General features: G+C 33.9%; 1 protein-coding gene across 2 annotated transcripts in view; it reads right to left on the reverse strand.

Annotated features, from left to right (window-relative positions):
• The window catches only part of LOC107222934 (polycomb protein suz12-B), a 55,268-nt gene extending 35,703 nt beyond the window's left edge, over positions 1-19,565 (reverse strand). For both annotated transcript variants that reach the window (XM_015662478.2, XM_046744718.1), the window contains exons 1-4: positions 19,332-19,565; positions 15,176-15,222; positions 4,239-4,422; positions 1,505-1,596 (exon numbers count right to left, since the gene is read on the reverse strand). In XM_015662478.2, coding sequence (XP_015517964.1) covers positions 1,505-1,596; positions 4,239-4,422; positions 15,176-15,222; positions 19,332-19,431 — 423 coding nt within the window. In that variant the 5' untranslated portion in view covers positions 19,432-19,565. The remainder of the gene's footprint in view (positions 1-1,504; positions 1,597-4,238; positions 4,423-15,175; positions 15,223-19,331) is intronic.
• Positions 19,566-19,792: the final 227 nt, after the last annotated feature.

The following is a 19,792-nucleotide window of genomic DNA, read 5'->3' on the forward strand; positions in this document are numbered from 1 at the left end:
GTAAAACTCTACGCGGAAAGAATTAAGAAACAAATTCTACTCGAAACTACAGGAAAAGACGGACACATCATGTTTTTCAGTAAAATATAGTTCGTAAGATGCAGAGTTTGGTCTCAAAATAATAAAAACCACTGCGTTTGGACTAAAATCTGCTAGATTTATGGTAAAAAATACAGTTCATATGGATATTTTTCACCACAAACCTTTGATGTGTCTCTCTTTTCTTGCGGTTTTGAACAAAATCTGCTCTTTTTTTCTCTCCGTGTAGTTTAGTTATTGAAAAACTATAACAAACTTGCATTCTTGTACTGTGACTTTGATTGGAATTGCGGCAACATTACTACCTAATGGAAATACTTCATGTGACAGATGGTTTACCCGTTCGTCATTTAGCTGATTGGTAATTAAATGTTGAGAGTAAATGAAAAGAGTGATTACGTTTTGAAAAACCGCGTTTCGAGAATACCGTTAAAGAAGATGAAAAAAAAATAAAAATAAAAAAATAAGCGTGTGAAATTTATTTTCTGCTCTTCATGAGTACTTTGATTTGACATAAAAAAAATCAGACTGATCAGCGCATTTTAACCTTCGAAAAAAAAAATCACAATGATCAGCTATTTTTCGATTCTCTACACTTGGATGATCCCTTAACAAAACATTTGGAATTTGCAAAATTTGTAATAAATGTTGGTGATCGAATTTTAAATGATACAACTCACAATTTATAGATTCCGTAACGTTATGTAGCAAGAATAGATTCAAACGTTGTGGAATATATGGTACATGCAAAAATTTAGAACCGAAGACAATATAAAGAATTAGCAAGGTCTGCAGGAATTTCTGATGTTGATAATAATATTTTCAAAATTCATGTATACAGAGAATTATACGCAAAATGAAATCCTGTTAAACCTAATATGATATCACGTGATGAAAAGAGAGATAAACTAAAAAAAAGAAAAGTCTCAGGTTATAAATTCAAACCGTGGTGCAAGTTTAATTTTAAAAAATGATACAGAAAATTTTCCAAGAGTATTTGGGCTTTTACACATAGAATTTACGGATCAATTCCGTATCGCCGATCTAATAATCTCAACTAATATTTGACAAATCGCTACCCGTGATCACGTGAAATAAAATATGAAAACAGCAGACAAATCAATTTTTTTATGTCGAAAACATTTCATACCAATTGACTATAAATTGGATAATTGTATTTGAAACTCGTATGTTCGAATGGATTGTTTTTTGATCTAGTAAAAGAAGAAAATGAAATGACAAGCGCGCGCGTTTTGTTACTTACGGAAATATTCGGACAGTATGTAGTATTTGTCAAGACTTTTGTACTTATATTAAAGCAATTGTTTTTCGTGCATGCGAGACATTTTAGATAGATGTGTAATGCTGGGAGTAATATTATTATAACTTCCAGGGGCGCTCAAACACTTTCAAGCGGATTCAAACTCCTCACATTGTAAATTTATGAGAATAAGTAAATACGTACCTGCATTATTGGTAAACTAACGTCTTTTCGTTTTTTATGACAAATCTTCAACAATAATGTTTCTACTTTCACAGGCTCCTGGGTAGTTTCAACTGTGGAACAAAATGCAAAATAACAGAACGTAAGTTTACTCTGAAATACAATGTTATGCAAGATATTGTGTATTACTTTTTGCAACAGGGTTTAGAATATCAGGTTAGAGTAAGAATTCAAAATTTTTTTTTCAAGATTTACTAATTATTTTACAAGAGTGAACATCTTTTTTCACCGTCAAAAGATATTCGTTTTTTGTGAATAACTGTGACGGATGAATACATAAAATATCCTGAGAATTAATTATGTGACTTATACTTTGAAGAAAGAAAGCTGAATTTGAAGAAAGGTTGGAAAGGTATAAAATGAAAATGGGTTACTAGACGATCGTACTATTACTCGAGAAAATGATCTTGAATAGAGAAGTAAAGTAGAGTTTTACTTTATCACACGACAGTTCAGACATATTATAGAATGGCACTTGCTGCATACATATATTGATTGAATCTACAAAAAATTGCTTTCTTTCACCATCTTACTGACAAGACGATCATTATTTTTCAAATTGTAATCACTTTTTCTATGATACGGATAATTGATTATTTTTGAAATAGTTTTTTTCAACTATCAGTTTTAGGAATGGTTACAGATCACATTATTCCATCAAAATAGTATAAAGGGTCTAACCGGATAAGATAGTCAAATCGGCCCCCATGTCACCTGGAAAAGTGATTATAACCATTATGTCCGGCATGAAAAAAACGCCGATTCCTAGCTTTTTAGGCCCCTAAATCCTTATGGAGCCTTATAAGGCCCATTTTAGTGATTTTCAGTATTTTGACGATATCTCGGTCAATTTTCATGCTAGAAAAACATGTTTTTTTTTCAAATTGTCGGGGTTTTCAAGCTCTACAAATTGGTTTTATTGAAAAAAAATTTGGCGCAAAATTCGAATGTTTATAGCCTTTTGGAAATTTAAAAACCCGATATTTTAAAAACGAAGCCTTACTCATCTCCAAAAAAAAATACTCCATGTATTTTTACTCTCAAAATATGTCTGAATTTTTTGCCTCAAAATCTGGAACTTCTGATGTGTAGCTTTGTCCGTTCTTCACTCCGATTAAAGTTGATTATAGTAACAATATGATGAGTGGAATGCCCTAATGAACAAAACCTATTGTGTATTTTGACCTGGAATATTAATTTTCATTGTCTTCTCTTGAAATTTGGATGACATTTTCTCATAGACTCAAGTTTAAACGGAAATATTATTAGTTCAAAGCTATATTAAAGTATAAACTGTGAATTTTCGACAACCTACTGAATTGTAAATGGAGCGAAGAAAGGCCTGAAAGATGGAACTATAAATGCGAAGCTCCATATGTTGGGCCAAAGAAATAGCCTTAGAAGTTTCAGTATAATCTGTATTCCGCAGGTCTGATACTCCCCGTGTAAGCCTTTTTCGGCAGTCACTTTTACACAAACCACACGGACATTTCATTGGCGCATTATTGTGTTTTTAATTTTTTTTTGAGTATTCATATCGACAGGCAAATGAATGTTTCGGATACGAGAAAAAAATAGCTACTCTTCATTACTTTTTTTTTTAATCTACATATTTTGGGCGGTGCGAAAAATATTTTAGCCGTACAAGCAGGGTTAATTTTTTTTGCACAGTTTACATTCAAGTCCTATAAAAGTCACAATCTTGGCCAATGAATACGGTCGCGTTTTCAAGATATGTCAACGGCCACTACGTAAGTAGTGGCATTTCACGCGCAATAATTTATTTATTGAAATCTAAAATTCTGGCTCACAATCAGTACGTCTATACATTGTTACCATGTTGTGACTTTAAAAGAAGAATTTCGACATTTTTCTTTTTATTAAAATCGTAAAACGGGTAAAAAACAGAACTCTGCTTGTACGGCCAAAATCACCCTCACGGAAAAAAACCCCAACTTGGATGTAAATTCGTACCCCTAACTTTTTTCTTGTGGGAAATTAGCATTATCTATGAGTTGGGGGTACGAATTTACACCCAAGTTAGGGTTTTTTTTCCGTGAGAGCGAGTTCAAATGAATTACGTTTCGAAGAATAAACAGGTTAACGTGACACACGGAGGCCGAAATTTCGAACACGTTCAATCGTAGGCTACATTGAATACATCTGGGAAATTTTTGAATTATATACAATATATACATGCAATGACAATTCTGCAGTTGAAGAAATTACCAACTTTTTGAACCGAATGGTTCGCACAGCTGACATTTTCGTTAAACCCTTCTTCGTGGTGCAAAGTACATATTTTAAGCTGGGAAGTTGATAAGAAAATGCTTATCCAATTACAGCATATAAAACTGTAAAATTGCTGTACAAGATTATCAACGACGGTCACCGATCCTTGGATAGGTCGCTCGTTTGGCAAACAATGATCGGCGTCTTTTAGAGCTGGGCAGCCTCGTGAATCTATCAGCTAGTGCATACATGGACAGTAGTTGTTAGAGTTTCTGGACATGAGTGAATAATAGCTTGAAAACTGTCCGTCTCTTCGACTATTTGAAAAATAATCTCATTTCCATTTTTTTTTTTTTGCTCGAAATCGACCTATCCAGCGATTGATGGTCAAAGTATGATCACCTTATGTGACTGTCTCAAGCCAATTTAGTTGCAATTGTTAATATTGTGGAAGTTTGCTTACCTTTTTTGTCGTAAAATCCTAAAAAAGTCAGCGTCATGTATCCTCGCACCCCAGGATTTTGCCCCTGGTTGTTTTTGAGCGTCAAGCCATCCAAAATAGTGTCGATTCTAAATGCTCGTCTGGACTTGTGACTTCTGGACATACGTTGTCTCATATAAGACAGATTTCTGTATAGAAATATTGGCTGGAAGTGAATTATAACATTCAATTAATATATTACGTTTCGAAACAGGATTCATTAAATACTAATAAAAGTCTGTTTTGTGAGTCTGGTTCGCTACAATGATGGATAGTATACATTTTCCACACAGACTTACTGCAGTAAGTCTTACAGTACACCATTATTACGTGTTCAGCAACTTTTGTAACATTGTGGAGCCTCAAACGTTAGCAACTGTTCAACTTCTGTTCGTAATAATATTCGAGTGACAATACCACTTTAAAAAACAATGTTTCAGATGTCGTCTTTCATCTAAATGCACGCCGTTGTTAAATATCTTTCTATAATCAAGCTCTCTAAGATAAAAATTTGAGTATACGACATACGCTTTACAGAAATATTGCACGAAAGGCTTTACATATCAACACTATGAAAAATTATGTAAAATTTACAATTCATTAATACCGTTACAAGCTAACAGTATAATATCGACTTCCAAACGGAAAAATCGTAAATAACAAAAACGAGCCATTATTCACCGTATAAACTTTGAACGCGTTTTTCTCAAAACAACATTTTTTAAATCGGGCGTGCATTTTTCTCAGAAACTACTTGACCGATCGACTTGCAATTTTGTAGCCATGTGAAGTATCTGTTAGCCTATCATTCGAACCTCCGTTTTTTAGTTTGCTTTATAGTAAAAATTTTTCCGAGTCGTGAGAAGTGAATTTTTGTTTGATTTGTATAAATCGGAGTACTTTTTTTCAAGCGGCGCCATTTTATCAATTAGTCCTAAAAAAATCTATTCGTAATTCAGACCATAATCATATTCGTAATGAATAAAACAAGATAAAAAATTCGTTCATTTCAGATGCCAAGGACAATATCTGTACATCAACTCCGTAGTTTTCAACAGAGCATTCAAATTACATCACGGCTTTTGATTTCAACTGGAATCGAATGAAAAACACGAATCACGTGAAATTAAACATTACGATACGAATAGTTTTCACACATAATAAATTTCTGAATTTACGAAGTATTTACTACACACTAGTGGACTGAAATTAAAACTTCTTTTTATTAAAGTGAAATTGTTGTATACTTTTCTTGGATTTACTAACAAATCCGAAAGTTCACAAAAGCTGGTGAGAGAATGACGCGACAGTTTTTTACATTTAATGAATTTGCATAGTAAATTAAATAAAATGTTTTTTTTAGTTGATCAAGATTTAGATTCTTTATTTGAGACGAACGACTGGAAAAAAGTTCTTGAAATTTGGAAGGTAAGTTTGTGTCAACGGAATCTTGGCCGCTGTTGATTTTAAACAAAATTAGAAAATGGGTAGAACAGTTACTGATTATTTTGCTAAAACCGGTATGGATTGCGATTTCAGACGAACGGCTAGAAATGAATTTAGGAACTTCAAAAGTGGGTTCGCTTGGGGTGTGGGGGCAAAGTCTTTCGGTTATGAAAGACTTTTGGACGTCATATTGATGACACATCAAGTATGTATAGTCAATAGATATCAGTGTATAATTCAAACATGTTATTCGGGATCATGCTGACATGATTTGCGTGTACATAAAAGTTATTAACTCTTATGATGATTATTATACACGTGTAATCAGGGGATCAACCAAACTTTGCCAAATTTGGTATATTAACGTTTTCGGGGTGGTTGATTACGAATCCAACATCAAAACTTTGAAAAACAAGATGCCGGCTCCAATATGGCCGGTCGAAACAAGAATTTCGTTATAAATTCGATCAAACATCTACTTTTCCAATGTTTTCGAGGTCGTTGATTACGAATCTAATATCAAAATTTGAAAAAACAAAATAGAGGACTCAACATAGGTTGGATATGACAGATTATAAAATAGATTCAGAAATTCATGGGAAAATAATTGTTGTCCAGTATATGGTAAACAAAGTCTCTATTTATGCAAATTACAAAAAATATTTCAAACTAAATTCGGATACAAATTGTCATTTGGCGCGGGCGTAATTGGGCCAGCTAGTAGCGCAATAGCTTTTGGGGACAACGGGTTAGACCTGTTTCGAGGTAGTTCCCTCAAGTATGAGAGGAATAAGTCAGATGACACTAACAGCCAATTCAAAACATCCTGTACGGTATTTTCACACGATGATTTACAAGAAAATCCATCTCGAAGTTTCTTAACTACTTTGTTTCTTGCTTCTTGAGCCGCTTTTGATAATTGTCCAATACGCAAAATAGCTGAAGCTATCAAAGGACCATGGACCAATGTTTTGTGGACGGTTGTTGGCATATAATACCACGAATAATCGCGCACATACAGTTTCGCAGTTTCCAACGCGTATTCTTCGAATTTGTCCACGTTGATATCGTACCCGCTCGAGATAACTTGTAGAATTATGTGGAATCTTTTCATAAGTTCTTCATCCAAGCCAGTTATCATTGATGTGATTTCGTGGTTTTCAAAAAAGAGCCGTGCTGTATTACCATTGTTGGTGCTCCCATACCCAGGCTTTGGACGATCCACTATCAACCCCAATTCAAACTTCAACGATTTTTGAATCTGCGCTTTTCGATCGCTATCCAGCTTTTTGTCATCTTCAGTTCGTGCTGCCAGTTTTTCAGATCAGGTTTGTAAGATAGATGCAAAAAGGACTCCAAAAATCGGATCCATGCATGTAACGTAGACATTCCGAATTTCAAGTTCTCTTTATTTACCACTTTTTTCATGATTGCATCAAGATCGTTAAATTCTTTCTAAGTAGCTCCACATAAATAGCATCTCTGTGCAGATTTCGTAGACGTAACAACATTGTAGACTTTTGTGTCTATCATAGTAAACAACATTTTATAACTAACTATTACTTGTCTTCCATCAATTCCCATAATCAATGGTTTCAAGGATGAGATTCGTTTCTCAATATACTTTGTTTCATTCTTCGTAGACTCTGTACTTTCGTGAAGAAATTGCATTCTTATAGGCCGGTAGTAGCGAGGAGATAATGGCCTCGAATTTTTCCACAAATGTTTAGAACCGGAGTCCATCGATTCACTCTCAAAGAAGCTGAGTTGTAATAGCACCAGTGATGTTAAGAATATATTAGCATCTGAATTACTATCATCCTGAAATTTCTGTTTATATGTACCTTGGCCAGAATTTTCGTCACACTCCCATTGACAGATTAATTCTGCATTTGCCAAGTTATCCATATGCACTGATTTCAGAACTTCTCTTTGACTAAGAAGAAGACGCTTGCATGTGTAGTCCAGCAAGTCTTGTAATTTAATATCAGCGCAATTTTTGGTAATAGTTATACTAGACCGTGGTGGATAACATAATGCTTTGGCCTCTCTAACTGTTTCGTAATTTCGATATGCCCGACAGTTAGTACCTTTCAGCGATGTTCTAATAATATTATACTGATGTCTGGTGAGTTTGGCTCCGACCATAACCGCAAGAGCTTTATCTGCTGATAGTGTTTCTTGTTCTGCCCTTGATGATGCCAGTGCAGGTGCGGGCGTTACAACTGCAACGTCCTTGATCATTTTGGACGCATTCAAGTCTCCGGAAGAGCGGAGACTCATTTGCACTGCATAACACAACTCCACAGCGGTATGACTTTGACAAAGTTCTTCTGTTTTACGCCGTTTCGATCGGTCACTCGACGTAGCAAAGTCCAGTGAGGGACGACCATGTGTGCTGGCTTCACTCGGTTTCGGATCGACAGAAAAGGCCATCTCCATCTCCAGCCACTCTCGATTCTTACTGAGAAAATTAGTCACCTTTCTTCCTGAACCTTGCCATTTTATGCGCATTCTGGAGATCATCTTCGACACATTTTTCCTGGCATCTTGGTGAATTCGAATGGCACATTTACTTTTCTCCGATAACTCTCGTTCCAAATGTTCCACTTGCTCGTTGAGATCCGCGGCCATATGCTTTTGTAGTATTTCAAATATCTCCCTTCGCTTGAATACAATAAAAGAAGCTCCAGAACCTACAAAGAAAGAATAGTATTTAGTATTAATCATGTATGGTAGTATATAGTATTGCGAATGAGGATTAGACATACGCGTTTATGCACTTGGTCATACTTAATTAAAATGTAAATTTGGCGTTCCGAATACAATACTAAATTTTTAACAAATCCCATTCTCTCTTGGAAACAAATCATACGTGTGTTGAATCAGGTATCATAATTTTGCACGAAGAATATATTTATATTTCGAATCTATTGTGAGTCTAAACCGGTCGATCGTTTCTGCGTAGAGTAAGGCAGCTGCAGAGGGCATCTTGGAACATGCACACGCTCACAAAATTTTCTCTGGGACGCGCGGCACACGTTTGCAAACTATTGTTGACATGCCATTCGAAAGCTGATATTCTAATCTACAATTAAAAAAAAAACGAAGGTGTGGACGCGTGTGGATGCATACTAAAAGTATATGCAAAGTCAATATTCACTTCCGAACGAAGGCACTTTTCAGGATTATCGTTAGACTACATAAACATGGGCAATAAATAAAATTTTTCGATTATGAAATAGGGAAAATTTTCTACATACCTTGAGGAAGAGTATCCATTTCGTTTAAATTGATTAACATATTCGAATACCGTTGTATAAATGTTCAAAGTTGCATTCAATAACACAGCGCGGTTAAGGCTCGTGCCTGTCACCGCCGAAGGTCGACTTTGAATTGAAATATCTAACGAACTATGAGGTATAAATAGTGGAGACAGCCAGGACCTTACGCAGAATTTAGATCTCAATTAATCCCTGTGGTCTTTGTACCCGCATGAGAATTTTTTTTTTTTTTTAGTTATGGCCACGATTTCGTGAAAATTCCCCACTGTGGTACGGTAACACAAATTTTGAGACCCCGAATGAAAAACATGGCTTAATATTTTTTCATATAGTTACAGTTAACAACAACAGTTGATGAAAATTATTGATTCGATACGCATGATGTAATTTCATATGCTGGTTTGTTTTGGTTTTATTCTGTTGTATATACGTACGGAACACAGAAAAAACAAGTCGGTATAAAATGATATTTTATGCATCAGAAGGATGTTTAAGCATATCTGTTACCGACAGTAAGTTTATGAAAAAAGGAATCCAGGAATATCCTGGGGATCTCAAAACTGTACCGTCAAACACCGCGAGTTTTAGTGACATCGATCACAGGCGTAAATCCCGATATCAATACCGCCTGGTACGTTGCGTCCGAAATTAATATGATGCAACATTTTTCGTGTTGCAATTCAATAATGTACAAAATTTGTACCGGTCACAGTTACTGCTCTTGTATTTCAAGAAAGCATATAAAAAAAGTTCTGAAGTAATGTAAATTTACAAAGTATGGATTGTGATTATACGGTTGAATGTTCAAGTACAATTTTGTATAAGCTTGCAGTTAGTGAGATTATTGTAATTATTTACATTTCGAAAAAATCGTTATGTCACAATTGCAGGAATGTGGGTAATGCAATAAATCATTATAAAACGAAACGTACTCGTATTCTTATTTTGAAAACTTAACCACTTCAAAATCACTAGAAACTTTCAAAATAGTTATTATCAGCTCAATGTTTCGTTGCGTTAACGTTACTAACTTCAGTCTCATCATTTTGTATGATTTAGGTTAAGTGCGTTGGTCGAGTATGTTAATCTTTGTTTAAGTTGAGATGCATTTTTTCGTCGACTTTACGTTTTTGACAAGCTTCTTGGCATGGTCGGAAACATCGAGTTCCATGGTGCAAAGGAAAATGGTCGTCGCTGGTGAATTTTCGCGGAAGCTATTCAGCTACTCCGCGTCATCCGCAAGAAGACTAGAGACCAGGAGACCGAACTCCTATCCCAACACGTAGTTTGAGGTTGACCAATGCATGGCAGCCGCTTGGAAGCGCTTATAAGCGTACAATACTTGCGCAATCCGATACTACGCATTTCCACATTCATTTGTTTCAAGCCAGGGGGTCCTGGGGAGAGACTCGAATTGTTTTGGATTATTTGACTGCGCAGTATCGCATTGCGCAAGTATTCTACGCTCAGCAGCGCTGCCAGACCCAAGTTCACCCCCCGCGTATCGAGAAGCAGGCCTTCGTTGCGGAAGGTTTATGATGGTGCCTGGGCCTTGTATAGGAAATTCTTGGGTAGATTAACGGTATCCGACATTTGGTGACCAGCTGCATCTCGTGTGCTCGCGTACGGTCAGTATTGTCCTTTGGGGAAAGTTTTTCGTGCTGAGAAACAACAGCGTAGCTCTTGGGTATTTATTATGACGCACCAGCGACGACGCTTCGAATTTAAAATTCGCTGTGTTGAATTATGTGAATGAAAAATGATGGTATTAGCACCTACTTAAATTTTCTTATGCTACGCTCCAACAATTGTCGTTATTTTTCAAGAAATTCCCTTAGAGTAAACACGTATTTTTTCGAACATTGAGTACACACTATAGGTGGTTACCATCCATGGTCAATTTTGAACAACTCTATTTTTGAAATTATCAACAACATAAGATTAATAACGAGAAAATACATGAGTAAGCTTGAATATTCAAAAAATGTACATACGTACGTTTTTAGCAAAAATATAATGCCATTGGTACCCAGATGAATTCATGGATTTGCGGAATTAAAAAGAAAATCCAAGTTTTTCAATTTTCAATATATTTAGCAAGCAATTTATAATTTGATTATTTAAGTACTATATTTAACGGAAGAATATAGGTCATTGGCCTTCTGCAAAAAAAAAAAAAAATACTTGTTTTGCATGGTGAACACAATGTATATTAGTATGCAAGAAAAACGCGTATTCACGGGAAAAAATAACGAGGCTAAAGTTTGTAACATTATTGTAATAATGCCAGTTTAGAAAAACTCATTATTTTCCAACATTAGGATTCCCTAAAATTTAGAGAACCGTTAATAAAGCGTGGACAAGCTCAGATTTTGTAAATTCAACTTTATCAGTTATTCTAAAGGTTCAAAATGGATGGTTGCAACCCTGTGTATATTCAAAGGGTTAATGAGACTTATTGTTAAAACATGTTCTTGGAAATGACATGTTTATTAAATGCATCAAAATGCGGTTCATGCAATTGTTCAAAGAAAATACCTACATTTGTTTGAAGTATTTAAAATTCGAAATAAATTAGCTATTATTCATCTTCATTGCTATTCTAGTCGTTTTCGAGGTACATTAATCAGGATGAGTGATTTTCGGAACAATTTGATGAACTTCAATCTGCTGTAAAATGGAACCAAACCAGCAAACCAGAGATAGAGGGAAAAGGTGTGAACTTACTTTTGGTGTCAAAAAAGATAAAAATAGCAGGTAGAATAAAAAATGGTGACTGTTTGAAAAGGTAAATTCAACATGGCCCGTACGTACGTATTCATATTACTTTGTCATTGCGATTGACAAGTTATTTGTATGAAATTATTCACGTAATGCTGATATACATGTAATCTTTATAGGACTAGATTTGACTCAACGGCTACATCACGACGATGCAAACTTTGTAGGTCCCTCAGCGAGGCTCTTTATTGTTTCAATAACACAAATTTTTTCATGATGCAGTTTTTACTACTAAAGACAGCAGTGGTAAAATTTATTAGTTGAATGTAACTTATAAACAAAAATCGTAGAATTGATAGAATTTTACGCTACGCAAATACAGATTACGTGATATCTGCCACGCGACGTTGCTGAGTCTCTGACTTATACGGTTATGAGGTCTTACCAAAATTTTCTCGACATTTCAATATTAAATATCGTTTTCTTCTAAATGGAATCCTCATAGCCTATATTTCTATGTCAACATCTATTCCGTAAATGTATAAATAAGATGGCTTGATATTTTGATAACGTTAAAGTTCGAAGCGTTAAGAACATGTAAATGATGGTAATTTTTCATTATCATCGTTAATAAGCTAATCAATGGAATTCGCGTGGAAATAGTCCTGTAACAACTCATTTTACTCCTTACTATTTCCGGAATGCTGGAGTCTACGGCCCCAAAAATCCGAAAACGCTAAGTACAAAATCTATTTATTATTTTATGAATGATAATGAAACATAGTAAACAACTAATTTGGTTGATAATAAATAACTGTCACATGCCCTTATTGTAACGATGTATGTTTAGTCTGAATTTAATCCGATCGTCTAAAATTCAGTAAACCGTGATAAAGCAAAACGTACTCATTCTAAAGTGGCAAGATACTAATTTTCAAGTATAGAATTCTAAGAAGTAATTTCTTTCAATGCTTTATTATGTTAACGGTATTAACTTCAACCCCAGAGGCCACACTTGAAATTTGGAATGACTGTCATTTTTTTCTTGTATTTAGGTGTTGACCTGGACAAAAATTTGCATACGTGAAGATAGATCCACAGAAAAAAGACGTTGCTGAAGTACCAATATCAACGGTACTGTAAACTTTTTATTGTACAAGGAGGTACAAAAAAATTTAAGTTAACGCTATAGCTTGATCGGTAAAAATTTTATGATAGACAAATAAACTAATGAAATGTTCGGCCATAATTGAGCTTCACCATTTTGCATCATTAGTGTAATCAATAAACTCAAAATGGTCTAACATAGAGATACTAATCTTAAAATTATGTGCGATAGCTCATTGGATTCGGAATGACGCCTATACAAATGTGCTAAAAAAGTTTATCAGCACATAAAAAATTGCAAAAGTTATAAACAATTAAAGATGAAAAAAAAGGCATTTCGTTTTTCGCCAATATCTCATAGACTATTCATATTTCTGAAATTTTAAAAAAAGATTCTTAAAGAGGAGGAAATTTCCAATAAAAAACTCCTAGCTCCCGGAACTCTATCTTCATTATTTATAATTTTAATTTAACGCTGAAAATGGGTCTCCGCGCTTCGTTGTCGGGTCGCGCGCGCAGCGTCAAAAGCGAGTACGACACATTGATTAATTTTTTCAAGGTATTGAATATTTTTTAAAAATTTGAAAAAATTATGGTGTATTTTGAACACTTCAAAAAATTTATCCTCGTTGGAAATTTCACTTAAAGTTAATTTTTCAACAAGTTAAACGATTGTTAAGTAACAAAATTTTCTCGAACTTCCGTCTTCGTTGTAAATGAAAAAGAATGTTTAAATAATTGTCGCAAAAATATTTCGCGTCGTGAAGCCTTTCTTATATACATACTCAACAATATCACGCCATAATAGTTGAAGAAATATTCATACTTTGTTTATAATAATTTTTGTACTCGAACAAAAACTGAAAAATCTAAGTAATACTGTTAAAAAAATTTTTTTTTCTCAATCATGATATTATCGTTTTTTTATTAATACAAGATATTAATTGATTTGCAAACAAAAATTTTTTCATCAACAATTCCATTGTTTATTAACTTATCAATTTGTTATAAACAAATTTTTAACTTTGTTATATTTTTTTTCTCAAACTTCTAAAAATCACTAAAACAACCATATATAACAAAGTACAGAAAAAAATTTTGTTCAATCTTTTATTGTAATTTTAAAAAGTCGCACATAATTTTAAGAGCAGTATCTCTATTTTAGATCGTTTTGAGCGTATCGACTAGACTACATCAAATAGCTAACCAGGTTTTATTTACTCCTCGAAAATTTATGATTGGAACTCGGTAGGTAAATTCTGCGTTTTCGATCAAGCTTCATCGATTGGAAATTTAGATACGTGCGATGTCAATGATACTAATTATTAACGCAGAACGATTTAATAAATAAATGTGAAGAAAATCAAGAAGCAAATGAATTTTTCACCTATTATGAAATTGTAGGAAATAGTGAAATAATTTTTCAGCAATAATCACGAAGATGTTAGACCTATGTACGTGTTACTGTGCCTCTGAAAATAATTTACCTGAGATTGTAGTAGCCAATAACACAAATGAAATTTTACTGACAATAATTTTTTTTTTGTTTCCGATGTATGTAACATGACAAGAAATTAGTTTTTATGTTTATAACGTTTTTGTGACGATGCTACCTCAATCTTGGTTACTGTCAATAGGAACAGAAATTTGCTTGAAAGATTCACAGTTGATATGTTATGAAAAATAAATAATTATTGCCATTTGTATAAAAGTTTGCACCCTACAGGAGCTTGTAGAACTTGTGCCCAATATTTTTTATATTAATTTTTAAATATTGGAAGTTACAACATTTGGAAGATTTATCTGTAGTATATCTAACTCTTCGTTATGAACGGTGGCTGCTCGATTTAGTTTTTTTTTATTTCCTAACCGGCATGACGCATTTTCCCTGATTTCTTGCTTCGGCGTCTCGCAACATTTTCTCTGTATTATAAAAAACGCTAGAATTCAATAATTAAGTAATAAAAAAACAGAAAGTTGTAAGCACTAGTAAATATGAAGTTTAGATTTCAAGTATTATACACATTCACATTGTCAATAATATCATCATTGTTATATTTATAAGTAAATATTGATAATCAGGCGAACACAGCAACTAATATAAGAATATTTCTAAAAATCTGGTGACCGTAACGTGGGATAATAATTAAAAACAGCGTATTTAAATTACTGGTAATAATTAAAAAATTTAGTGATACCAGCGAACACCATATATTTCGCGAAATTTCTGACATTTTCCCGACTTCTTCATATCGAACGAAATTCCTTGACAATTTCCTGTTTTCCAGCGGACCCTCATTAGCTGTATTATCCTTACTAATGTTTTCGTGTTCATCTCAATGCAAGCAAATCTTTACTCACCGAAATTTGATTTCTCGTGCGTAGAAATCTGTATATCTGCGTAGGCTCTGAAAATGATAATTATAATGATGATAATAATAATAACAATAAATTGATAAACTAATGAAATTTAATAAATGATAAAAAATCAATTCAAACAAATGATCATAAATGATGATAGCAGTAGCAGTGGAGTGGCCGTAGTGCTACAGATGAAAGAAATCATAATAATATACGCATGACTGCGTTTGCATGGATATATAGCATAATTGTGAACGATTATTCAATTTTCGTACACAAAATGATATAGTGCCAATGAATTGTACATAGAAATACATTTTTTTCCTCACTATAATATTCAGACGAATACAAAAACATGGGTATGATACTGTTAAGAAATGCTAACAAGAACCACTTCTTTTGGTTGTGTCATCATTTTAAACCAAGTATTAGAATTTAATGGTAAAGTATTATCGCATTAATATTATTCCCTCTTCGCATTAGTGACTTATCCATATCAATCAAGTGCATACTCTATAACAATAACACAATATCAATCTAGACAGTACAATAAAAATTTTAGGCTGTTATTTGGTTTCCCTGAACTTAACCCTTTCAGTCACAGTAGGATGCTCAGCCACCTCAAAAATTTCCATATGCTAGTTTGTCACAGTTTATTTACAACTTGAAATGATCTATATTACTTCGTATAGGCCCAAAAACCCCTGACTAACACGTTTCGGTCAGAATCATCGAATTTTTAGTTTTTTACCGATTTTACTGCGGCCATATTGGATCCGCCATCTTGGATTTAGAAATGATGCATTTTGATTTCAGATTCGTGATCAATGACCCCAAACGTCCCCAAATAACAATATTCGGGCCAAAATATTGAACTGAAAAATTTGTGATTGAAAGGGTTAAATGTGATTTCCCTACTCCTTAAAGATTTTTTCTGGAAAGTTTGACGTTTCTTACTTTTCTCTAATCCCCCTGATCCTCTAAAATTACATTAGCATTTCACAAAGATTAACGGTACTGTAATAAGATTCGTAATTGAGGTCCTCACATTAATACAGGACAACGGTATACATATAAATTGTCATATTTTATGCTGTACCTGATGTTTTCAAATGTGATCAGTATGATGTTGATGTGTGAGAACAATAATGAATGTCTAATGGGCACAGTAAATCAATAATAATACATATACTGTAAAGTTACTGACATTTGGCAGATAAGGATTTACTAAAAACAAAATATCACACGCTATTAACAAAACTAGGATTCTATAGGTACGAATCAAAAGGCTTCACATTAATATCTGCACTAGCAAATTCTAAATTTCCTATGATAAAAACACAATTGTAGCCAAGATCCATGCTCTACTCGTAAAATGTGTCATCGATCAAAAATGAGTAACCATAGACTTATAGGAATGTTAAAAACAATGTTTACATTGAAAATGACGAACTCTAACAGCGTAGGCCATTATGTATTTGTTTTTAAGTAACTAATCTATGTTATGTACCACTTTTCTTCGTTCTTCCATCTCAAATCATAAGGGAATATAACAGTTCAGATTATTTAGAGTAAAGGATTGACAAAGCTCAAAGTAACTCAGTGACATTCATATGTTGAGGAAAAAAAGATTTCAACATAAAGTGAATTGTGTATATCTTGTAGATAAATTTTTGTGGAAATTATAACACTTTCGGTCAAAATGTAAATATCATCTAGATTTTGTTCATACTTTACGATGCGGCACCCAATACATGTAAAGACTTGATAACGTCGCAATGTGCTTTTACCTGTCTACCAAATTTTAAAACAATAGTGCACATGGTCTAACCACATAGCTGCTCACAAATGTTCGCAATTGCTGGAGGCGTTGTCACGTTTCGAAACAGCATAGAATCCTCACGTCGTGATAAATTTCTCATTAATTTCATATCAAATGCCTCGATAAGTAATTCGGTAACTTGTCATTTGTTTTGTAATATTGTGTACCTCAATAATTTAATTGTAATTTATTACCGGATGTTTAATAAGCTTTTTCATTCAAAAATATGTGTATTATTCAAATGAATCATTCCTGGAGTAATATACATTGGTCAAATTTAACTTGCTCGTGTGTCAATATTTTACGATGCAATCCATTTTGTGGCTAAGCTACTATGAACGTGGGATATTTAAAAAAGAAACAGACCATCTGCCAATTGACAGAAAGCAACAACTACACCAAACAATTTTTGACCCTAAATAATTTCAACTGGGGGGGGTTAAAACAATGGAGAATCAGTGTGGATATCGGCCTGTCTTTAATTTGGAATGGAGGATGATGACGCGGTTACGTCTGTCTTTACGAGATACTTGCACGGACAAGCCTTGTTACGATAATACAGATGAGTCTTTCCTGCTCCCATTCGATTATTAAGAAAATATGATACGCATATAATGTTTATAGATAAAATCAAGTGAACTAATAAATTTAAATATCAAGTTAAAGAATAAATTAAAAACATGGCTTCTGTAGTTTTGTTGTTTTCTTATGCAATTTTTCACAGCCTTTATATTGAATCAGAAAATACAAAAACAACTAATTCATTAATAAATGGATGTATACTATATTGAAGTGCATACCTAATCTTAATGTAACGATGCATTTTCAGAAAAAAACGTGAAATAGGAATCTGAGAATTGTACAAAATTTATTAAAACGTAATAAAACAAACCATATTATACAAATAGTGGGGAAACTCAACTTCTTCAAAATTATTAAGAAGTTGTAAAGTGTTGTTTTTTTCTTTTTAATGTTGCTTAATCTCAACGTTACTAACTTGAATCTTGTGTACTGACTGCAAATTTTACATAAATTGTGTGTGTCAAAGTGAAGCATAACTATATGTGCAATGCACCAATGCTTATTTAATTCTTGCATGCAGAAACAATAATGATGAAGGAATATGAATTACGCAGCATTTTAGTTTGATCATGGTTTAAATCTATGGTGAATCGATAAAAGATTCATTATAATGCAAATAGGAAATTTTGGAAATATCGAACCTGTAATACAACAAAAAGGGGCTTTATAAAACGAAAGCAAATCATGGCAAAATGCTAATTGCAGAGTACTCTAGGAATTGTCCTCGTTACAGCAATAAAAGAGAATTTCAGATAAGTTTGTTCGCAGAAACCTGATTTAAATGAAATGCAAGAAGTTACATGTAACAGGAATCAAAATCAAAATGCAGATTTTTAAAGGGGTTATTTTTAAAGAAATGTTACACGATAGCACGTGTATTAACAACGATTATCAAGACATAAATCTTGTAATGATCATTATAAAAGATGACTATTTCGATCAAATGATAATATTAGTATAGTTATATAAATGAAAGCTGTTTTAATTTGAGTGGTGTTAATTTTTTTCTATCATAGAAATCAAAAATACGGACATGCAGATAACTATATCAGATTCATATTATTAAGTTTAGTTACAGAGAATTTCTAGACTACATTCGTATCACAGATTATTTTTTTACAGGAAATGCGTGCTGCGACAGTTAAATAACTGCTCCTATCCACACCGTAGAGTGACTTTACTGGGATGACATCGAATACACAGAGGTTACTAAAAAGTACATGTCATAATTTTCACCCTCTGATGGTGACATACAAAGACAACATTGTTGGCAGATAAAATGAGTTCAGGTATTCAGATAGAAACAAGATGTGACAATTTTTGTAACCCAGTATGACGATAAAAATACGCCAAATTAATTCTAACCTTTCTCGCGATAGTCTAATGTAACTTGAACAGCTCTAACATAACAACAGTGCACTCGCTTTCTGGAGCAAATACAGTTTTTATTTAGTAAAATTCTATCAACGCGGTATGGTAAAACAAGTATGACAGGTGTCCAGTTACGTGATGCGCTAGCCTGGTGCACCTGGACTCGCGCCTAAAAGTGAATAAGTTTAAGGGAAAACTGAGGTTATGTTCAAGTTGTGATGTTAGCAAGGTTCAACGTAACTGCTGAGATTCACGCAATATATATTGACTTATCTGTAATATTTCAATGCTACCGTATAAAACATAACGCGTATTTGAATAATCATAGCTGCAAGAAGCTTCCCCAGTTACTGGGAGAAATTAAAGAAAAATCATACTTACTTTCGAAGGCCTGGAGAAACAGTTCGTGATCAGCTTGAATTTGGTCCATTCTCGGTACTTTTTGACCCTCGGATTCTTTCTCGCGCTTTTTAGGCGGCATTGTTCTTCGTCACTTATCTTGGATTTTCGCAAATACTCACTCGAATCACGTAAAAATACAACGAAAATACGCCCCGCGGGAAAACTTGCTGCAGCACCTTATTATGAGGCAGCTGCAGCGCGCTCTGCAGGTTCTTTCGTTAATGTCCCAAGCATTAAAGCATCGATGTGCCAGAGCTGCATATTCGTTTTGAGTCCTATCGACCGCCAATTCGAAAAATTATTGTGTATATATACACTTGTTTCTTAAGACCCCGCCTTCGAGATTATACTACTGGAGGCAGCTTCCCACGTCGTCAAACTCAAGAAACTGTGACCGTAGTGATGAGGAGCTAAATATTGGTAAATGCCCGGGTCACCAC

The sequence above is a fragment of the Neodiprion lecontei genome, chromosome 7 (genome assembly GCF_021901455.1).
Source record: "Neodiprion lecontei isolate iyNeoLeco1 chromosome 7, iyNeoLeco1.1, whole genome shotgun sequence".
In the NCBI taxonomy this organism is placed as follows: Eukaryota; Metazoa; Arthropoda; class Insecta; order Hymenoptera; family Diprionidae; genus Neodiprion; species Neodiprion lecontei.